This window comes from Myiozetetes cayanensis, unplaced genomic scaffold (assembly GCF_022539395.1).
Source record: "Myiozetetes cayanensis isolate MyiCay16 unplaced genomic scaffold, myiCay2020 scf3, whole genome shotgun sequence".
In the NCBI taxonomy this organism is placed as follows: Eukaryota; Metazoa; Chordata; class Aves; order Passeriformes; family Tyrannidae; genus Myiozetetes; species Myiozetetes cayanensis.
This window is the reverse complement of record NW_026087521.1, coordinates 12,601,161-12,622,687: the sequence shown is the minus strand read 5'-3', so window position 1 is coordinate 12,622,687 and position 21,527 is coordinate 12,601,161. Positions and strand designations below refer to the sequence as shown.

Below are 21,527 nucleotides of genomic sequence, written 5' to 3'. Positions count from 1 at the left end.
ATCTGTGGCATTCTCAAGTACAGCATTTAATAGTCACAAAGAACAGGGGAATTAACCATGTGGGTCCCTGGCATCAAAGGACATCTTCTGGCTGGTTCCAGGGAGTCCAAAGGGTTAAATGCAGTTAAGCCTTTCCCCAGCTTTCTGGGAACCTGACAGTGGCTTTCTTTCACTTGCTTTGTACTGGAAGGAACAATACCTGAATTCAGCCCTGGGTTGTGTTGGGAGGGGGAAGGATTCAGGTTATAGTGTCAGAGGCAGCAGTTGCACTCCGGTGGTACCAGCAAGTACTTCACCCTCTGGCTGAAAAAAGTGGAATATTAACAAGGCAAGTCTCAGATAAGACCATATGTATGTAGGGTTTTGTTGTTATTTAATCCATTTCTCTCTGCTTTTGGTTTTCTTTTTAGCTAAATTAATCATGCTGTTTTGAATAGGCTGCATTCTGCCACTGGGAACTGTAACTCACACTCTGGCTGGTGATGAGCCAGCCTAAAAGCAGGGAGACACAGTTTTTTGTGGCTTGCACTCAGACAGGAGTTTGAGAGTCTTGTCACTTGAAGAAAATAAGCATGTAGAAACTAAAAGTTACACCCTGAGTCTAGATAAGTGATACAGTAAGGTATCATTTTATTAGTCAACTGAATGGAAATTATGTTTCTGAATTAATGGGTAACAGTTTATCTGTGAAAGAAATGGTCCTGAATGCATTTATAGCTACTGACTGTATGTCATCCTTGATTTCTTCAACAATCTACTGTTACCAAAGACCACCAAGAAGGTTTAGTCAGAGGCTTGATGGAAATCTCATGCTTATTTCAGTTTTCTAGATTTTCTAATTTCTTTTAAGGAAGGATTTGTGTTATATCTTAAAGAATGAGACAAACAGAAAGCAAAGAAGTCTCACCACAAAACAAACTTGTCTTAAAGGATAAACATGTCTCTGTTTGGTTACTTAGTTGTCCGTTTGTCCACATCCAAATGTTCTGTCTGGAGCAGGGAAGTGCAATATAAATTGTTGAGGATAACTCTGTTAAGGCTGCCCCATCCAACTACTCAGTATGTTTGAACGTGATGATCTTTAGCAGGTGTAAGGTATAGTCACATTATCTGCTTTTCAGAGTATTTCGTTTCCTCAGAGTCTTCTAGCTTGGTTTCCTAAGGAAATGGACTCAAGTCACACAATTGTCAGTTTTTTCAGGTTGTTTATCTTCTTAACACTTTTTTTTTAGCTTATCCAGATCTGGTTGAAATTGACAGAAAGGCATAAGTTTCAAATTAAAAAAAAAAATTAGATTCTTATGAATCTAGTGAAAATTGTTGTCCTCATTTATACCCTCTGTTCAGAAGACTGTTTAGCAGGTGCTCAGGTTGGGTTTTTTTCTTTGATCTGGTGCCAGCTGTTTAGCAAGGACCCAGCCAGGACCCAGGCACACCCAGGGCGCATCTTGGGCTGAGAGCTGGGGAAGCAGGAGGAGCAGAAAGTGTGTAGAGTGTAAGGGGATGTAACGAGCAACAGGAGTTGCTTCTCTACTCCAAGGCAACAGGCACGAACTGAAACAGGAGGAATGCCAGGAAATACTTTCCTACTGTGAGGGTGACTGAGCACTGGCACAGGTTTCCAGGAGTGGTGGTATCCTTGGAGATACTCAAGAGTTGTCTGGACACTATTCTGGGCAGCCTGGTCTAGATGGCCCTGCCTGAGCAGGGTGTTGGACCAGATGACCTCCAGAGATCCCTGCTACCTCAACCCTTCTGTGATTCTGAGTTGTGAGGGATGCAGAAAAGCTGAAGTTGTAAGGGACATGGACAGAGGGGCATTTGAGATTTTTGCATTGGGAAAGGCTTATGAATAGAAATCTTCCTCACAAAATAATTTTATATTTGAGTCTATTTAAATATTACATATTTTATCATGTATGTTTAATGATGCTGAAGTTTTTTAATACGCTGAACTTCTGTATCCCAAAATTTACAGCTTTTATGTAAAGCAAGATTCAAGGAAGGCTTTGAGGAGAGCTTTTGGCCAGAGAGAACATTTTCAGAACACACCATTACAGAAAAACCTTGCTTTAGCAATATTTAGCAAAAACATTAAGCGATGTTTTTGCTTCTAATGGCTTTAGTTTTTTATGATGTAGTAACTTAATCATCCATTTCAGGCAAGAAGTGTTGTTATTGTTCCTGTCTTTGAGGATACAGTACTTGAATGGTCATTATTTATTTGAAATAGCTTTAAAACATTTCAAAAAGTATGTGGGCTAACCCTTCTTGTGAGCAACTAGCTAACCCATTCATATACAGGAAAAATAAACTGCAGCATGATGGCTTTTATTGGGTGAATTTGTGCTTTTAGTGACTTGTTAAATACTTTATTTGCCCAGCTAATTTTCAAATTGTCACTTACATTTTCTTCTTTAACAAAAACATAAGAACAAAAATATCTCCACTGCCTCTGTATGATTTAAACTTGAACTGGAAAAAGAAGGTTTCCATACAAAAAGTAGTGGCAAATGCAAAACCTAAATTATTATAAAAGGAGACATTATTTGTATCACTTCTGTGGTTGCAAGACTTGTGTTCAACTGCTGTATGGGAAACATCTCTAGTGGTGTTTGGTTTAAGAACTGAAACTCAACTGATTGTTGAGGGCTTTAGGGGAAGAGAGAAGGCATCTGAGTAGCCTTTTTGAGACGGAATTGTAAGTCTTACCGGTTCAACTACTGGAATTGTAGTTTCATTTTCTGTAAGAGCTTCATAAGGATTATTAAATATACTCAGTAATATGTTTCAGAAAGAATTCTGTACCGAGATGAGTTGTATTTGGATGGTTTGCAGAGTTCCAGCTCCATTAAGACAACAACTTGGTGAATTAAGATTTTGCACAGCCTGTATTGTATGAGTGCATGAACGTGTGTACACATAAATTGTCTCTAGTACCTGAAGAAATCTCCTAAAAGATAGCCAAAATAACTGCTTTCTTTGTAGCTGAAGTTGGTTGAGAGTAGTTTTGTTTCTACTTTTTAAGTTGTAAATAAACTAAAAAAACTGAGAAAGGTCTGTTGCAAATAAGATCGTCTCTCTAAAAAGCACTTCTAAGTCACTTCTTTAAAGTGATCTTTTAAAAACATGAATTTTATGTGTCCCAAACACATCCTCCAACTGTGAACTCTGGATTAAATTCGTTCTTTAACATTTTATATCAGAGAGGCAGATGCACTGCAAGTGAAGTAAAAAGATTAAAACTGGAGGTAAAATAAGAATAATTTATCCAACTAATATGTACATGTGATTAGTTTTATCTCATAGGCTGCAGGATAATACTGTTATTTTTTGTAAAACAGAGTTTTGTGGAAATCATTGCCTGCTTTGCTAAGAATGTGATTTTCTTGACAGAAGTAAATGTTTGTTGATATCTGTAAGTATCTACATGCTATTTTATTTCTCTTTGAGAAAACTGAGTTTTGTGTAATACATATTCAGTACTTGAAAAACCTCCCCCACTGCTTCTAAAATGTCAAAGCTGAGCACAGGGATTTAGCCATACAAGTTCTATTGAGATTAATTGGATTTGTATGGCTAAATCCATGCAGTTCTTCTGAAAATATTGCTGTCCCTTGTACATAAATATATGTTCACAAACATAATATCACAAGGAATATTTGGACACAACAGTAAAATCAGGTTTAATTTATGTTTGGAGATGAATAACTTTTGGTTTGCTATAAACTATGGGTTCCTGTTTAAGAGTACTGAGTGAATACTAAGCATGTGCTGTGCTTGCCTTAGGGCTTCATTTTTTTTAAATGCGTGAAGCATTTACATAGGAGTCTTCTGTACTTAACTCAGGAGGGGGAAGAGCATTTCTGATTCATTAATCCCTTTTTCTTTTTCTAAGTAACTGGGTCCTTCACATCATGCACTCAAGAGGTGTAAAATATACAAAGAAGTGGGAGGGACAGGCAAAATGATGTCTGGCTCGCTATAAGGTATAAATTCAAAACCTATTTCTCTTTGCAAGAAGAAAAATAGCAAGGGGAAAAAAGGGCAGCACTAAATTTACTGCATGTGCTTGCATGATATGCAGGTTTGGGATAATTATTTTCTCTCTTGTTCAATAAAGTGAGTTGTTACCATGGTAGCATTTATATTGCACAGTTTCTCTGTTATAAAATAAATGAGAACAGTTTTAGAGTCAGAAAAGTCTTTGTTTGAATCTTTGGTGGTTTTTTTTTTTTGGGGGGGGGTAGTATGTCTGTTGTTGTGTTTTTGGTTTTTTTTTTTATTTTAGTGCAGAATTGTGTCTTAGAAATGCAGCTATAGTCTTAAAAGAGATTATGAAGTTTTGGTGCACTTTCCAGTTAAAATTGGTCAAGTTTTAATAGTATGTAGTGCTTCGGCAGGACAAGATGTACAGGGCCTGGTAGTTAAATTGAACACAGCCATGAAGAGGGTGCAGAGTGCCAGGCAGCTCAGAGGAATAGTCTGTATGTCCTGATCCAATAACCAGCTCCTGGCTGTAACCACCTTGCCTGTGTCAATGTGTGGTCTTGGACAAGATGTGTTGAGAACTTCTTAAAAAAGCAGGTCTGAGTCTTCAGTGGCAGAGAGGGACAGGCCCCCAGGGTAAGTGTTCACCACCAGAGCGTACCCTACACAGAGCATACCCTACACAGAGACCCTACCCTGGTCTCTGCTGCTTGAGCTTCTCTTACTGAGTAATAGCAGACTGATAGCAACACTTCCTGACCAGCTGGTTCTTTGATACCTTTTATTTAACATTTATTGACTGCAATGCAGATTCTACTATTGACGTTTTATAATATCCTTAAGCAATACTTCTGTTTCTGCTAACTGGAGAGATTCCAGAGGATAAGCATGGGAGCTACTTCCACGTTATGTAAAGCTTATGTGAAAGGCCTCCAAGGAGGTGGAAAAATGTTTAGGATATAACTCAGTTGATTGGAATGACAAGTAGGTTTTCATCAGCCCTTAGTAGTGTCTTTGCCAATCACAGCTGCTTCTCTCTCTTTGTTCAGTTTTGGTTTTCTCCTCTATTTTCTCACTACGGTAGGCAATAACTGTATTAGTGTGAAGTGACTGTTTTTCATCTGTTGAGATCAAAAAACTTAATTGATTGTTTGATTCTTTCCAGGTTTTTCATACCTTTCTATTGATCCCTTCTATGGATTTTTCAGAGTTTGGTGATCAGTATAGTAATTCTATGGGATTAAGCCTTTTGCAGTGATTTAATTTTAGTATTTAAAAAAATCAGATGTATAATTACTGAATATTACTAAAAAGTCTTGACACAATGATTATCCAAAAAACAGAATGGCTATCACAACTATTAACTTCAAAAATTAATAAGTTCATTATTCACGGAAACCTAAGAAATTATGTTTCTTGATTGCACTCTATTCCACTGAAACTAAAATAGGACACCTTGTGGAGGTTCCTTTATGCTTTTAGAATCATTGAATCATTAAGGTTGGAAAAGACATTCAAAATCATCAAGGCCAACCTTTGATTGAACATCACCATGGCAACTAAACCATAGCACCTTAAGTGCCATGTCCAGTTGTTTCCTGAACACTTACAAGGATGTTGATTCCACCACCTCCATGGGCAGCCTGTTCCAATGCTTAACCACCTTTTCAGTGAAGAAGTTTTTCCTCATGTCCAGAATTATCCTCAAATGCTGTGAAGGCAGAAGAAATACTAATTGGCTGCGTAGCGTTACTAAGAAACGCATCCCTTTTGCAGGTATTCCCTTCCCACACATCATTTGTCTGACTCATTGACCAGCGCTGTTGGTGGGTGTGGCAGCACAATGGTCCACTACTTCATGGGCTGCCTTGGCTGCCTGTAGCTTTTTTACCCAACACATGTGCTTGCCAAACACAAGTGTCAGAAACCTGTTTTTTTCCACCTTAGAAAAGCAAGTGATACGTAGCATAACGAGCAGAATTTCACAGTTGTGTTAAAGGGTGACGGAAACTGTATAAAAAACAAGTGTTGTGTTTGAAGAACACAGTTTTTTTGATTTACAGTTAATTGCTGACAGATGATGTTTCATGCTGACAGATATTTCATGCTCTTTATCTGATAAAACCAAGTATAACTGAATAAAAGATGGAAAACTGGTAGTTTTGACCACTTTGTAGAATATCTATGCAGAGGTATAAAGATATCTATAAATAGCTTTTTCAATTGCATCTAACGTATTTAATGGGTCATTGAATCTAAAGTTTTAATATTTCATGACTTTTCATGGATGGCTGAAAGCTTTGCTTTCTATAGAAAGACTAGCAAAAATGGGTGCTGTACATTTTCAGCCTCTGTTATAGCATATCTGAAATTATACATTTTTTTAATAGAAAGAACGTGTCTTACTGTAGATTACAACCATCAACTTGTGCTATTACACTAGGGTTTGTTTTATTTGTTTTCAAGAAGCTACAGGAGTGACAGTCTTCATCTTGTCTATATCTTGCTTCTGGAGCAAAATGTGGTAGATTTATTGATTCAGAACAGAACGTTCTTCTTGAGGCTATTTGGTTTCCTGCCATGCTCAGGGAAGGGAGATTCCAGATCTAACCATTTCCTGCTGCTGGGAAGAGTGACTTTGCAGAGCCCTCTCTTCCCTTGTACTGCGTGGTGACAGTTGGCCAACCTGGAACTGGAATTTGCATTCATCCTTGGTGTTTTGTCTGTTCTGCTCGAGGGTACCTGCAGATAAAGATAGGGAAAGATGTTAAACTTAAATGTCCTGATTTTGTTAGGGAAGATTTTGGACAGAAGTGTAACTGTTTTTCTCAGTTGCTGTTGTACAAGAGCTTTGTTTGTAGTTGTTGGTTTGTCCAGGATCCAACATCACTTACCAAATAAAATTCTAATTGCTGTCTTATATAGAAGTAAATCAGGTGTTTAGGGATTTTTTTATCTCCCCTGTTTGATGGCATAATGGTATGATGGCAACTGCTATGACTCAATGCCATATACACAGCTCTTGCTGAGAGCTAGGCAGTGTTTTTAATATCTTAGTGTGCAGCCACATAATAATAAATTTCTCCTCCGATGTGTTGATGGATGCAGTAACATCACAATTAAACAATCTTTTTTAGTTCCAGTTTGACAATACAACAACAGCATGAAATGTATTGTTTCAACAGGTCAGATCCATATGTGTGAACGATTTTATTAAGTCCCTGAAATTAAGATTAGTAGGACCCAGTATGTTGGGAAATTTTATTATACCCTTTCCTAAGCATTTTTGCCAGTCCTTTCAAGAGACAGCACATTGGGCTAGGAGGGATCTTTGTTTTGTACCAGTATGATGTACTTACATACTTTAATGATTGATACAAGTTGTTTCTATTTTTGTTTTTGTTACTATTTATTCCTGTTATAGAACCACTAAAATTTGCAGAGTTTATGTAGTTAGAGTGAATGTGGAGTTGATTGCAGTCTTCTGCAATGCATCTCGTGAGTAGCTGAGATGCAGCATGGTACTGTGGAGAATCTGTAAAGATTTGTTTTAATAGTCTCAAGCCACAAAATGAATGTATATTTAAATTGTCATTTTTCAGAGCAGACTCCCACTTGGGACTACAGTGTATTTACCATTTGTCTGTTCTTGTGGTTGAAATGTGTGAAGTTTTGTATTTTGGAATTATTTGGGTCAAATATTCCTGGAGTGGTTATTTTAATTAAAAAATTCTTAATATCATGGGCTTTTATACAAGATTTGAATTGATACTCTTTAAACACTTAATTATCATAATCATCCAAAAATAAACTGTAGTTAAGACACATTGAAAATCTGTTTCTTTCTTGGAGAAAGCAAGGTAGCTTAGACAGAATATACTCCCAAGCATCTGATTATGAGAAATCTGTTAATTTCATTATTTCTGCTCTTGGCATATACAAATGACTGATTTTTATCCTCAGGACAGGTTTAAAATCCTAATTGCTTTCATTATTTTTTAACGCAAAACTATATTTACAAACAGAACTTCATATAGCAGTAGAAGGCTGGTAAATCTATGTACACTGTTCTATATCTATACTGAGATAACATTAAAAATTTAGGGGCTTCCTTTAAATATATCAAGTCCTATCAGTATCACAGGTAGTGGGTAGTATTTCTAAGGTTATATTTTTTTCTGTTCTTAAGAGAACTTGTCTTGCAATATCTAGAAATGGTGCCATTGTGGGACAGAAATGTTATAAATGAAGGGGGGATGGAAACAGGTGAAAAATTTCTGGATTTGGGGAATTAAGGTTATATGGTCAGCTGCACCAAGGTTTTCTTCTGGAAAACAGTCTTTGTGTTGCCTTCCTCATCTAAAAAAAGCCCTTTTGGAACCTGAGACCTCTGATGCAGAAATGAATGAGGGGATGGCAGAAGGATACTTGTGTTGGCTAGTGCCTGTGCCTTGAAAAATAGCCAGCCTTTGTCTGGTGTCCACTTTAGGAAGCTACCTGACTTAAGGAATCAAATTAGCTGTAAACATCATTCCCCAAGTGTTTCTTTGGCCATCTGTTACCATCTTCAGTTGCTCAGATTTTGAAGTATGGACTAGAAAGGGCAGTACTTCTGAATTATCTGTCTATACCCTAAATCTGTAGTCCTCCTACTCAGAAGTTGTGTTCCCAGGTTGTTACAGAGCACATTAGATGTATCTTCAACATATTGCAAATACATTCAAAACCTTCTTTTGCTTGTCTTGGAGTATCAAACTTAACTCCTGTCATCAGTTCCAGGGGTCTTAACAAATTTCTGAAAATATTTCTAAATCATCCTCAGGTACAGAAAATAATTTGATCCTTTCAGAAAGCACCACATTAAGCAAATTTGTATCATGCCTTTCATGCCTCTGTGAAGTACTTTAATTGATCCTCAAAGTGAGGGAATTGACTCAGAAGTACTGATTTATCCATGCATCACTCTGTAGAGTTTTTTATGTGGTGTTTTTTTGTTTTGTTTTTTTTTTTTAAAGTTGATGAGCAGAGCGAGACAGAGTAGAGTGTTGTGACTTGCCTTTTATTTTTGTTTTTCTTGGTAGGCAAATTGATTAATGCTGAACTGGATGTGCTGAGAGAAAAAAAAAAACTAGCTTTTTCCTAATTTCTATGTTGAGTAAAAATAATGAAGAGAAAGCAAATTCATTAACACTTTGAAATATTCCTTTAATAATAGTTCCCAAATGAATATATTATTGAACTGCTTTTAAAAAGTGATGTTACTCTAACAGTGAAGTGGGCAGGACTAATCTGTGCATATACTTTTGAGATATCATGAAACTTTTCAGAAGGATGGCAGGGGAAGCTGGATTTTCATCATGTGGGTTTTTGGTTTTTTTATAAAGACTCCAGAGTATGGCAAGAATACAGTAATTAATGGAGAACCTTTGCAGAAGCACAGGAGGAGGTTAAAGGAGAAACACAGAGTGCTAGGATGTAGAAGGTGCAGATAATATACTTTTTTTTTTTGATGAATGCTTCAGGACAACCTCATGAAGTCAGACCAAAAGTGGGTTTACCCACTATTTTACTTCTTAGACAGTAAAACTGTCTATTTCCAAGTAATACCAAACATGCAGGAAAAGTGTAAGACCAGAGAGCAGAGGATCAGCATAGTCTGATATATGTTAGAGCTTCTTTTTACCTGTTGCTAAATGCTTGTCAGGGAGACGATGTTCTTTATATTCAGCAGGCTGTGGTTGTATTTCCTTCCATGAATGTGAGCAGTGGCTGTCTGAGTTCCACAAAACTCTGTACCACCACACTGAATTGTCAGTGACAAAGTGTGTCGCAGATTAAGTACAAATTTGGATGAGGAATACTTCCTTCTGGGTTTCTTGTTTACGTTTTTAAATTGCCTTTTTAGTGTCCTGGGATGATTCCTGGATCTTGATTCAGTGTTCCCATTTTAAAAGAATTATGTTGTGGTTTGTTTTGTTTTGTTTTGTTTTTGAAAATAGTGGTTTTGGGAAGAGAAGATGTGAGGAGTAGAGATAATGAGAAAGTATAGAGGAGAGGTGAAAGGATGCTGTGCTGATGAGCCAAGATTTGCAGCTAGTCAGAGTCACTGAACAAAAAGAAACCTAGAAGACAGGCAGCTAATTGAGAGAAAGTATTCTAAAATATGAATAGAGCAAGGGTAGGAATTGTCTCCTTGAAGTAGGGGAAATACATTTGCTTCTATTGAGATTCAAGAGAAGAGCCACAAGGAAGCCAGTTGAAGGAGAATATGCTGTAAGTAAGGCAGCTTCTAATGTGCAGAATGATGTTCTGTGTCTGAAAGACAGGAGAGACTGGAGTGGTGCAGAAGAGGAGGAGAAAAGAAAAAAACAAAAGATGCACATTTATCCCTTGATATAATATAATAATATAATGGCCAGTCTTCGCGAGCGAAGATCTGGGGAAGGTCTTTCCACCTTCCAGCCTGCGCATTGGATTTTTTAGGTGAGACACAGTGTGCGCGGAACTGAGCCCACCCTTTAATCCTAAGGTTCATCTGCCGGGGCCAAGCGAGCTTGGACGGTGGCAGCGAGGTCCTCAGGATGTAGGTGGGTTGCCTTTAAGGGCTGACGAGCCCCACCTGCCCGGGAGTGGATTATTATTATCCCTTGAACAAGGGTATGAAATTGGCAATGTTTCTTGGCAAATATTATTTTGTGTAAATGGGACACAAAAAACAAAACTAAGTAGAAAAAGCCAGAGGTGATGAAAACTGATAATACAGAGGAGAGAATACCATATGAGAATGACTCTAGTGATCTGCAGAGTAAAAAATGAAGGAATTTTGTAGTAAAATTCGACATTATATGCTTTGGGCTTAGTAAACTTTTCTATTCTGAAGAGACACAAGAAGTATCTTGAAGGTAGTGAGAATGACACAGTGAGTTTAACACCGAGAAATTCAAGGTCATGTACTTTGAGGGTAAATAAACCTTTGTTCTTAATATGGAGGGATTGTCTTTTAGAGACTAAAGGAAGTTTTGTCTTAATAAATGGCTGAGCCACCACTGTGATGTCGCTTTGGAAAAACCGATGGAGTCACTTGTTTAAATGTGTAAATCCCACAGATTTGCCTTGAGTGAAACGAAATCAAGGTCCTGGAGAGTCAACACAAAATAATGAAATAATACTTATGTGACAGAAACATGGAAAAATAACTAATCTGGGACAAAGAAAGGTACCGAATGCAAACATTCATAGAAGAAATGGCTTGCAAAGCAGGCTGAGTCACTGTCCTGTAGCATCCTGTACAACCACCTATGTGTATTACCAAAGTGAGGGGCACAGAGTGCTGTCTGTGGAGCAGCACTTGAGGCTGGGTCTGGGATACCCCGCTCTGTGGGTGGCTCTGTTAATGTCAAAAACATTTTGACTGCGTTCACAGTATAGTTTAAAAAAAGAGTTGAATTACTTTAGGCTGAGAAAAAGGTAAAATATCAAGCCAAAGCATGTGGTGATGAATGCTTTAATTACACACTGGAAAGCTATAGGTAGTCTGGAGGGGCATCCCTTCTGTTGTATTTTTTTCATGCATTAAAAGCCTTACGTGAAACATAATTCAGTATCAAAACCTGATTTCTTTTGTACAAGCATTCAGAAAGGTGTTAATTTATTTTTAATAATTTTTATGAAAACAGTTGCCGGCTTAAACATATACAGTTGCAGTATTCTATGGTTACCTTTCTGTATGAGCTTTTGGAACAAGGCTGACATACTGAGCATACTCTGGCTATAATTTTGATTGAAATAATTTTGAGCAGTTTTTTTTTACACTCACATAATTTGTACTAGGGTCATTGAATTTAACTCCAGGAGACTATTGCACAGTCATTTCGACTGAAATGTGTTTTGTAAATGGCATCTGGTTTTCAAAGTGCCTTGTTGCATAGCAGTGGTTTCAGCCTGTGCACGAATGTGACTCTTGGCAGTGGTAGGTTTCGAACAAGTGCAGTGAGCTGCACCTTTGCTCTGAGAGCCATGGGATGATGGTGCTGCAAAGCACCAGGATGGTGACTGTGAAAAAATGTAGTATCCTTCTCTGATGGTGCTGAATAAGGTAATGTCTTAGTTTCTTGATACATTTGAGGTTCAGAATCTGTGGATGAAAGTAAGCCAGACTGAAGAGTTTAGAATTAATGTTGCGTCTTGGGCAAGATAATTCAAGATTATAAACTGTGGAGGTGAAAAATACCTCGCAGATAATCTAGTATATCTCTGCCAGTTTGAAATCGTTCCTCCTAGTGTCTTTCATTAATATTTTTCCAGTCCAGTTTAAAATGTACCACTTGGTGAGATTTCAGTCACATTTCTGAGGAAACACCTTCCCCCTCCACCCCAAATAGTCCGTAGTATTTTCTCTGTTTAGTTTTATCCTATGGATTTGGGATGTGTCCCACACTTTGTCCAGACTCTTTCCTGTGATAGTCTGTCATTGCTCACCCAGACTAACCATGTGTTTCCCTGTATCTTGAGTTCTAATTCTGCTCATGTTTTGCACCTCACTGAATGTTTTCTTGCTTCTTGTGATGTCCTCGGGAAGAGCATGGCCTTTCTCAGCAGACAGACCCTGCTTCTGGAATCCTTCTCACTTCCACGCAGCCATGTGCTCACAAAGCCGGTCTTTGTGTCTGCTTGGGGAATGATGCAAGGCCCATCTGTTAGTCCAGGCTGATAGGAGAAAAAGCCGCCTTTAAGGATGGCTTGTGAGTTGCTTGGTTTTTTCCAGAGGTTTCAACGTCCACGTTTGACCAGGGCATCTCCAGAAGCAACCTGAGCGATCATTGCCTCCTGGCAGCACCTCTCGACTGTGTTTTTATGATTATTCTCACCTTGGATCCGTGATCTCAGCAGCAGGTTTCTCACTCAAATGTATTTCAAACCAAGCTCTGCCATGACTTATTTTTAAACATAGCGGTGAAACCTGTTCCTTTATATCTTTCAGATCAGTAATATTTTTTTCAGGTTTTTTGTTATTCCTGTAGAAAATTTCATTTACATCCTAATTTTTGCTAATATTAAATCTTTTACAGTTTAAGTAAATTTACAAGTATCTCTAGAGTATTTCTTCCAACTGTAATTTCTTTTGTTCAAAAGATTCTCTACAAATATTCTTTTTTATGCCACACAGTTTTTCTGGCTTGTTTCTAGTCTGCTCTTGCCAGATGTTTTTTCCCAAGCTTTTGTGATCATGAAATGGAGCCACTGTACCCATGGTATTAAAAAAAGGAAAAAAAAAAAGCTTTGAAAAGTGAAGGGGTATTTTTGGCTAAGACTTGCAATTAGTTTGGCATGGCGTTTATACTTTTCCCATCTGTGTTTCAAACTTTTGATGTGTCTTAATTTAAGAACATATTGCCTCCAAAGTTCTGCAACACCTGAACTTTTTAAGTAGTAAGGTTTTTCAATGCTTAAGTTATAGGTGAGCTTTAAAATTTTACTGCAAATACCCTGGCTTAAACCCACTTCATTCCACTGTATCCTGCTTTGCCAGGTGAATGCCCTAAGTAGGCACAGAGAGACTCTATGATTGCAATTTTATGCAAAATAGCTCAGCTTCAGAAGCAGTTAGAATGCAAGTTAGGTCTGGTGATGATTTAATGCCATACACAGCTTTTCCTTCCTCCTTCCTCTGCCCCCCATCGAGGTAGCTGTCAGACATTCAGCAAAGACGCGCTCAAACCTCTTGTCTCAGGAGGGATTTGAACCTTCTGTGTCCTAGAAGACTTCTCAGCCACTTGGTGAAGACAGTAATTTTGGATTTACTGGATGTAGACAGATAGGTTCAGCACAAAATATTTGAGGGATTTAATACTGCCCACATCTACCACAGTTGAATCTTCTAACAAATCAATTTATTGCACAAAATAAGTGTCTTGTCCATTTCTGTGGCTGACTCAGCAGGAGGACAATCCTGCTATATTGTGTAAAGCAGGAAAAAATGAAGAAGTCTTTGTTTTGGGGTGATAGAACTCCCTTGCTGTTTTTGATTGCTCCTGAACCCGTTGAAAGTGCTGTGCAGACAAAGCTTCAGGCTGCTGCTCCCTCGGCAGGAAGGCTTTTGGACTTGTCCTTTGGCGATCTCTGCCTTTCTCCATGTATGGGCTAGGCATCTGTAACTGTGTTTTGAATTGTACTCCAAAAATACCGAGTTAGGTGTTTTACCTTCTAACATTTGGCTGTCTGTATTTATACAGGCTGGTCCCTATTTACTCCTCTTAGATATGAAACTGTTTCTTGCCTGCATGAATTGAAAATGACAGTTCTCTCTACTGCTGTCTTTTTAAGTGGTCTCAGGGTCGAGACTTGCTGTTTCAGCACTTGCTTCCCTGTGATGACATTGTATTAAGCAAAGTATTGTGAAAGAAGTTAGTAAAAGGTTGCAGTTTGGTAAGTAAGTTTGTGTTACTCTGATGATCAATAGCCTCATTTGTCTTGTAATATTGTATATTGAGTCTTTTACATCCCACATAAAACTGAGATGGGTCCAACTCCACACTGTCCTGACTTTTGCTGTGGTCACTGGGAGCTTTTAGGAGTCTGCTGCCATTCCTTTACTGCTGATCTCTGAAGGTGGAGTCAGCTACAAGTATGTATTGGAGAAGTGATTTGCCAGTATTGGTGCACTAGGGTGTAAATCAGCAATTGTTACACCAGATTACTTCATAATGGTTCTTCATTGACTGAATAAGGACTCTGTGGAATGAAGAATGTGCTCTCAACTCATGAGTATTTTAAGAAAATAAACATATGATAAGTTTGAGGTTTATACCAATTCAGTAATACATTCAGAGTGATTAATGAACTGGATTTTGAGCCATTTACCACATACTGAGTTCAATTTTCTTAGATGCTGTCAATGCTAAAATTTCATAAATCATGTAATTTATATATCTAAATTAAGTAAATGGAATTTGTCTTTGTGACTGTGTGTAGACCAACATTCCTTAAACAAACTGCACAGACTTTGCAGAATGATGGCATCAAAGCTATTGTTACCTTATGTCTCATAAAAAAAAGTTAAGTACAGGCTGTTAAAAAAATTGCCTTTCTTGATGACCGTATTTTTTTCTGTTCTCAGGTAGGTGTCAATTTCTTATGTCCACTTCAAGAGAAACTTCAGTTATTATTCCTACCTCCTGCAAGCAAAGCACTGTCATAAATTTGAAGACCAAGTATATTTTCAGCAAAAGAGTGGGGTTACTACTGAGTTAGGATTATTTTTTTTAATTGTTATTGATACCAGTGAGAACTTGCTGATGCTTTTTATAGCAATGTGCTTCCTTGAAGGTTTGAACTGACACTTTCTTTCCTCATATATTTATTCTTGAGAAATTCCTTACTGTGCTATTATCGTTACACAGAAGTGGGTTATGGTTGGCTGGTTTTTGAAAATGAGACTTGTGGTCAGATACCAGTTTGTCACAGACTGTAACCATGTTGCCCTGAATTGTCAGTGCCATCTATTGCAAAGGCCAGGAAAAAATTTTCTTTTCTGAGTTTACCTCTTTCTTTCCCCTGGAATCAGGTAGGGAGACAATGGAATCACCACAGTGTTTCTTCCTAACTGAGTCAGAGTGGGTTGGCTGCACTCAGTGGAGACATCCCACGACTGCACTTCAATGATGCTGCAGTCATCATTAGGAGGAACAAAGATAGGGAAAAAATTATGCTGGTACATTGCTATTTTGGTAAAATAATCAATGGCTCTGTCAAGAGACTCTGTGTGTTCGTAGGCAAATTTCTCCCAACTCAGGCCTTACTCTTTTTAAGCACACAATCTTCCAGCCTTTCCTTTCCAACCTTAAAATTCTTTTTTGTCTGGAGTAGAGTGATACATCCATCTGTTCAAAATGTGCTATAAGCTGGCACAGGAATATCCAGCTTTGATTGTGAAAGTTCAAGAGTAGGTCTTTGGGTATAAAGAAAAGAAAATTCAAGTCTCTCCTGGTTGTCAGACAGAAACTTGAAAAATGTTCAGCTCATGCCTATAATTCCTGTTCTTCTGATCAGAATTCTTCTTGATACAAAGGATAAAGGGTTTAGACTGTGTCTTTCACTTCTTCTGCTGTAAATGTAATGGAAAAATTTATATACATTCCTGGGTTTGCAAGCTGCCGAACTATGAGAAGATCAGCAGGCAACTAAGAATGACTTTCCAGAGAAATACAGGAATTATGGCAAATGTTAAAAAAAACCCCAACCAACCAAACAAAAAACCAAACCAAAACAAAAAACCGAAACAAACAAACAAAAAAAAACAACCAACAAAACCAAGTTGACCAATGCTATTCACATTAACAGAAATTACTAATGTTCCTAGTTTCTCTTGTTCCTAGATCACCTCTCTTGTGACTCTCCAGCTGTTATCCATGGTTGGCCAGAACGACCAGCTGGAAGGACCACGATACAAATGTACTGTATCTCTGGACTTCATCAGAGCTGTTGCCCGGTGAGCCTATTACAGTTCATTTACTGTTGTATGTGCTGACTTGAATAGAGAGTTCAAACCAAGTATTTGCTCAGTCTTTAGCTCTTTGCAGACCAGAATAGAAATCTATGGATGTTTTCTAAGAATTAATGACTGAGTTGTCTTATTTACGAGAAGCTGAGGTAAGTATAGTCCAAGCCTGTTTTGAAAAAGATTTATGTTACAGTGGCAGTATGTGTTACAGTAACATACTGTCTTTGTGCTTAATAAAGGTCAGGGACTTCATGTGAAAATACTGCTCTAAAATGTCAATCCATTTTATTACCAAAAGGCACATTATGGTATTTGAATCTGAAATTATATTTTGTTCTTAACAATGTCTGTCACACATATGATATAAAAACTACATAGATTATAAGAATTCTTCCACATAATCTGTCTTGTGTGATCTGTAGTTGATACAAGCCAATATATAAATGAATGTAGGTACGTCAGTGGCTTTGTTAATTCAGAGCCTTCAGTCTTGAAGTCTGAGAACAGTTCCAGGTCCATCAGGAGAGATGTCAATAATCTGCAGACAGAAATAGGTGCAATACAAAGACAACAATCAGGCCTATGTCTCATATTTATCAAATGCCACCAGCACTACCTCACACCTGTTGCTTCAGCCAGCTTGTTAGGAAGTCTTGGATAAACAGTCTAGCCAGAACAGAGCCCAGAAAGGAGAAACATTCTCCAGGCCAACTCTTCTCTGTAATGTGGGATTTCAGAGGAACCTGTGGTGTAGACTGTATGCTGTAACCTCAATGCACATGTTGCTCTCCTGAGCTTTTAAATGTCCAGTAGCCTTGTCGGTAAATGCAACAGATACACTAATTTCAATTTTCAGTTGTACAGGCCATAGAACGAAACTCTGTCTGGGTCAGGCTGTACCACACTGGCAGGACCTCCACGGCTTCGCTATGTCAGTTTGCTATTCCCAGCAATAAAGTCTCTTGTGAATGGTGCCCTGAAAAAGCTCCCTCTGGTGCCAAGTACAGCAGACCATCTGCTCAACAACATTGTTGAGTGTACATTTATACATTGTATGTATCTTTGAGTAAAGATACTTGAAATGACAGCCCTCTCCTTGCAGCTTTAACATCCTTAGAAGTTTCACTGACTCCATTAAAGTTGCTGACTCCATTAAAGGAAGATAGAGGTGGCCAGAAAATAGGACCAAAACTTGTGCTATGGCCCTCATGCTTATGGGAGAACGTAGTTGTCAGAGACACTATCACTCAGTGCGTGGTATAGTGCTTCGGTTTGCTCTCCTTTAGATCAGATGTGTGTGTGTATGTGTATATATGTGTATATACCCATATATATGTCCAAAGTGACTTTTCCTACATGTTATGAGGGAGAAAGCAGTTCTGTTTTCCTCCCCCTCCAAGTAATTTGCAGGTGTTTCTGTGCTGCATAGATAGGGCCGTTTAAATGACCTGATGGATTTTGAAGTTGACCTGTTTTGCATTTCTCCTGTTTCCTCCCTTTTTTTATCTCGCTTTATTCCCTTCTTGCACCTTTCATTAAAATACATTTTTCAGCCCACAGTATTTGTTAAATCTTTAAGGAGGATGGTATGTAGAAAGACAGGGTTTCATGAACTCAGATAAATGGGCTCCCCTCTTCTCTCACTGGAGCGAAGGCACGATCTTCTGTGCTTTGAGAAATTTCATTTTCTATCTGTGCTATTGTCTTGCAGCTGCAGATTAGACTGTAGATTTTAACCACCCATGGGAGAGGTTATATTTGTTGCAGAGAAGAACTACTTCGCAATTTCTACCAAAATACACATCAAGTAAGCAGCCCATCTTCTGATTCTTCTTTCTCTGTTACTATAGTGGTCCTAAAATAAGTTTGTCAGTCAGTAAAATCTTCAGATACCTCAGCCTTGTTACCATCTCAGCCTTCTTACCATCTCAGCCTTGCTACTCCTGTGTATTTTCCAATGGAAGGCTGGAGAGTGCAAAGAGTGGGACAGAAAAGGATGCTCTTTTCCTCCCCACCCCCATTCAAGCCGTTCAGATTGTCATTTCATTTTCTGTATTTTATAAGCAAAAGTGAAGTTTGTATTAAAAAAAAGCCACCTGTTTTTGGAAAAAAGTAAAAAACTTATCTTTTGCTGGTGGCTTTTAGTGTGATAACTGCTGACAGGGTACAGTCTTTTTTCTTCAGTACCACAGAACTCATGTCTGGCTCTATTCTGTTGCATATACTCTGCCTTTGTGGACATATTTCCATGGTTTCTACCACGTAGTGGTTAAACTTTTAGCTGAAGGTAAAGTTGGACATCTCTTTGTTAGAAATCTTTCTGTTTTAAGAATTTTAAACCTAAGTTCCTGGATTTTCGCTAGCTGACGTAGGGCTCTCTTAATGTTTGTTGAATGCAGTGGATCTTTTCAGAGAGTCTGTAATAAACTCAGTTGTTATGACAGGACAATTGTGTTTCATTTAGTTGATAAGGTCAGCGTTTGTTATGATTTGTATGATTTTGTTTCTGTGGAAAGCCTTGTAGCTAAAGCACATTTTTGAGTGACACAATGACACGCGTGTCTAACAGTGGTAGTTTATTTCTTTAAATTTGTCACTGGATTATTAAATAGACTGTAACACAGTATTTCCTGTTATGTATCTTGGGGATTTCTAAACTTTTTCTCTGTCCAATATGATGTTTTATAGAAACTTTTTGAAAAGTGGGTTACAGGCTGATGCATGAACAGAGAATATTAAATTATTGAAGTCGAACAAGTAAGACATTCAACTAGTTAATCTCACTTTGCATTGTTAGCTGTTATTTTTGCATCATTGAATACTTTTATAAAAAAAAAACCTTTTAATTTTATACTTGTCATTACATGCAGTAATTTGCATTATTTATTCAAACAGTAAACCCCAAAGTCTGAGTGTTAGATTGTATAGAAGAATGGGTTTAGAGACAAAAAAAATAATTATATGTTTTATTCTACTGCTGTTTCATTTTGCCTGCCATTAAAGTACAAAAGTGTACATTAAAATCTTCTATCTCATTGAGTGACATTCTTGGATTTTTCAAATTTAGCTATGAACATGGGTCAACTACTGTCAAGACTGAAAGAACGCAGACTACAAATGAGTACAGATGAAGGAATTACATAGTAAATGCTAAAACAGGTGGTTTGAGAGATGAACAAAACATTCAGTAGCATAAAAGGTTGCTGCTTTGCATCACCAACTAGAGTATCAAGTTTACTATATGAAAATATAATCTTACTAACTTTGATATATTTTTACTACTAATGATTGAATAAGAATCTTCCATTTTTTACTAGGAAGTTGCTTTATTTCCTTTTCAGAATATTACAAAGTTTAAGTAATCAGAAGAGAGGTATTGTAAATAATGATAGAAGTTAAAAATTCATTAATCCTTGCTTGCATTTCTTTTGGGGATGTTGCTTGGTTTTGATTGTGCAGAATGTCCCGTGTCTGCTGTCTTCAAACAGGTTAAAGTCTTAGCACTGTTAAGATGATTGCTCTAATATACTGTGTTTTTGTTTATAGGACCGTGAACTTCGACATAATAAAGTACTTGTACGATTTCTTGTGAAAACAAGCTTCACAGCCATATGGACACTGTGACAATGACTAAGGCAAGCTGTGTTCATCTATCTACTTAGCTGGCCAGAAAGAAGAGTATTTTGGCTCTTTTGGATTTGTCCAAACAGGTGCTGGCCCAGCATGGAACCTGATGAAAATACTCTGATTGGTCTGGGTGGATCTGAGCAGAGGACTATTTACCGGGGACCCTGGAGTATTTGGAAGCAATGTGTTAATTATAAACAGCAGGGTTTGAGCACAATCTGTTCTACTCTTAATGATGTTATCTTAACACTGAAATTGCCTGAAACCCATTTACTTAGGACTGCATTTTGCTCTATGAACTCTCCCCAGTGCTTTGAACATGGCAGCAGCCGTTGTTTGTATGCCCAGTCTTTTCACTTCCTCTCCGCAGGAATCTTTGCAATTGCCTGCCAAAGCAGCTTTTCCTGAGGCCACCATTTTAGGAGAGTGGAGTAGCAAAGTATAATAAACATAAGAACATATTTAAAAATCAAGCTGGTACAAATTCTTCTTTCTCTTCAGTAGTATGTAGGCAGACTGTTACACTGTTACATGGAGATCACGATGATAGGAAACTCCCAATTAGACACCATACTGTCTTTTTTCAGACCATTCATAAATTTTGACTATGAATCTATTTTTAAAAAGCTCTATTTAAAAAAAATCCTTGATTCTTAAAGTTCTATCCCTATGTCAAACTTGAAATGTTTTATTTTTACTTCAGCATTTTATAGTCCTTTTATGCTCATCCAGTTATATAAAGTGCTAATTATAGTGCCGTTTGGAATGAACATACTTTGATACACATTGTGTAACGGCTTTTATAACAATCTCTGCCCTGTAAAGGAGGATGGCACAGCTGCCTTTTCATCAGAAAGGGAGAAATTCAACAGGTGACAGAGTATTTCTGCAGCAGTTCCCCAAAAGAGGTGGAACAGTAAATAATGTGGTATTATAACATAAAACTTCAGCTTTGGAAATACGTGATGGAACACACTACAATTACAAGTTACAAGTAAAATATTCCCAATTTATAGAGCATTAAAATCCCCTAGTCCAGCTGGGGATTATTATCTTCATCAATCTGAAGACTTCTGTCACCCTCTTGAAAACTCCAGGTCCCAAGCCTGTTACTCAGATGTTTTACTCTTGAATGCTCACTTTTAAGTGTTTTACAGTAGAAGACCATGCTAGGTCCTATGTTGAATATTCTGGTTTTTTCCAAGGAAAAGTCATCAGTCTCTCTGCCCCTTTGCTCTGATATTGGCGATGGTCAAATACCCTGATCATGTTTAGCCCTTTCTCTTTTTTGTTTATTTTTCTTTGGGGTTTTTTTTGGTTGGTTAGTTTTTTTGCTTGTGGGAGTTTTTTTTGGGGGGTGGGGGAGGGTTGGTTAGTTTTTTGTTTGTTTGTGGGGTTTTGTTGTTTGTTT

General features: G+C 37.7%; 1 protein-coding gene across 2 annotated transcripts in view; it reads left to right on the top strand.

Annotated features, from left to right (window-relative positions):
• ORC5 (origin recognition complex subunit 5) overlaps window positions 1-20,589 on the top strand; it is a 64,148-nt gene extending 43,559 nt beyond the window's left edge. Inside the window, exons 14-16 of one of the 2 annotated variants that reach the window (XR_007629919.1) lie at window positions 16,365-16,477; window positions 18,201-18,296; window positions 20,036-20,171. Coding sequence is in view for 1 of the 2 variants with exons in the window: in XM_050323644.1 (XP_050179601.1) it covers window positions 16,365-16,477; window positions 20,036-20,081 (159 nt within the window). In the remaining variant the exon portion in view is untranslated. Of the gene's footprint in view, window positions 1-16,364; window positions 16,478-18,200; window positions 18,297-20,035 lie in introns of both variants that reach the window. The other variant, XM_050323644.1, reaches the window with a different exon arrangement.
• Window positions 20,590-21,527: the final 938 nt, after the last annotated feature.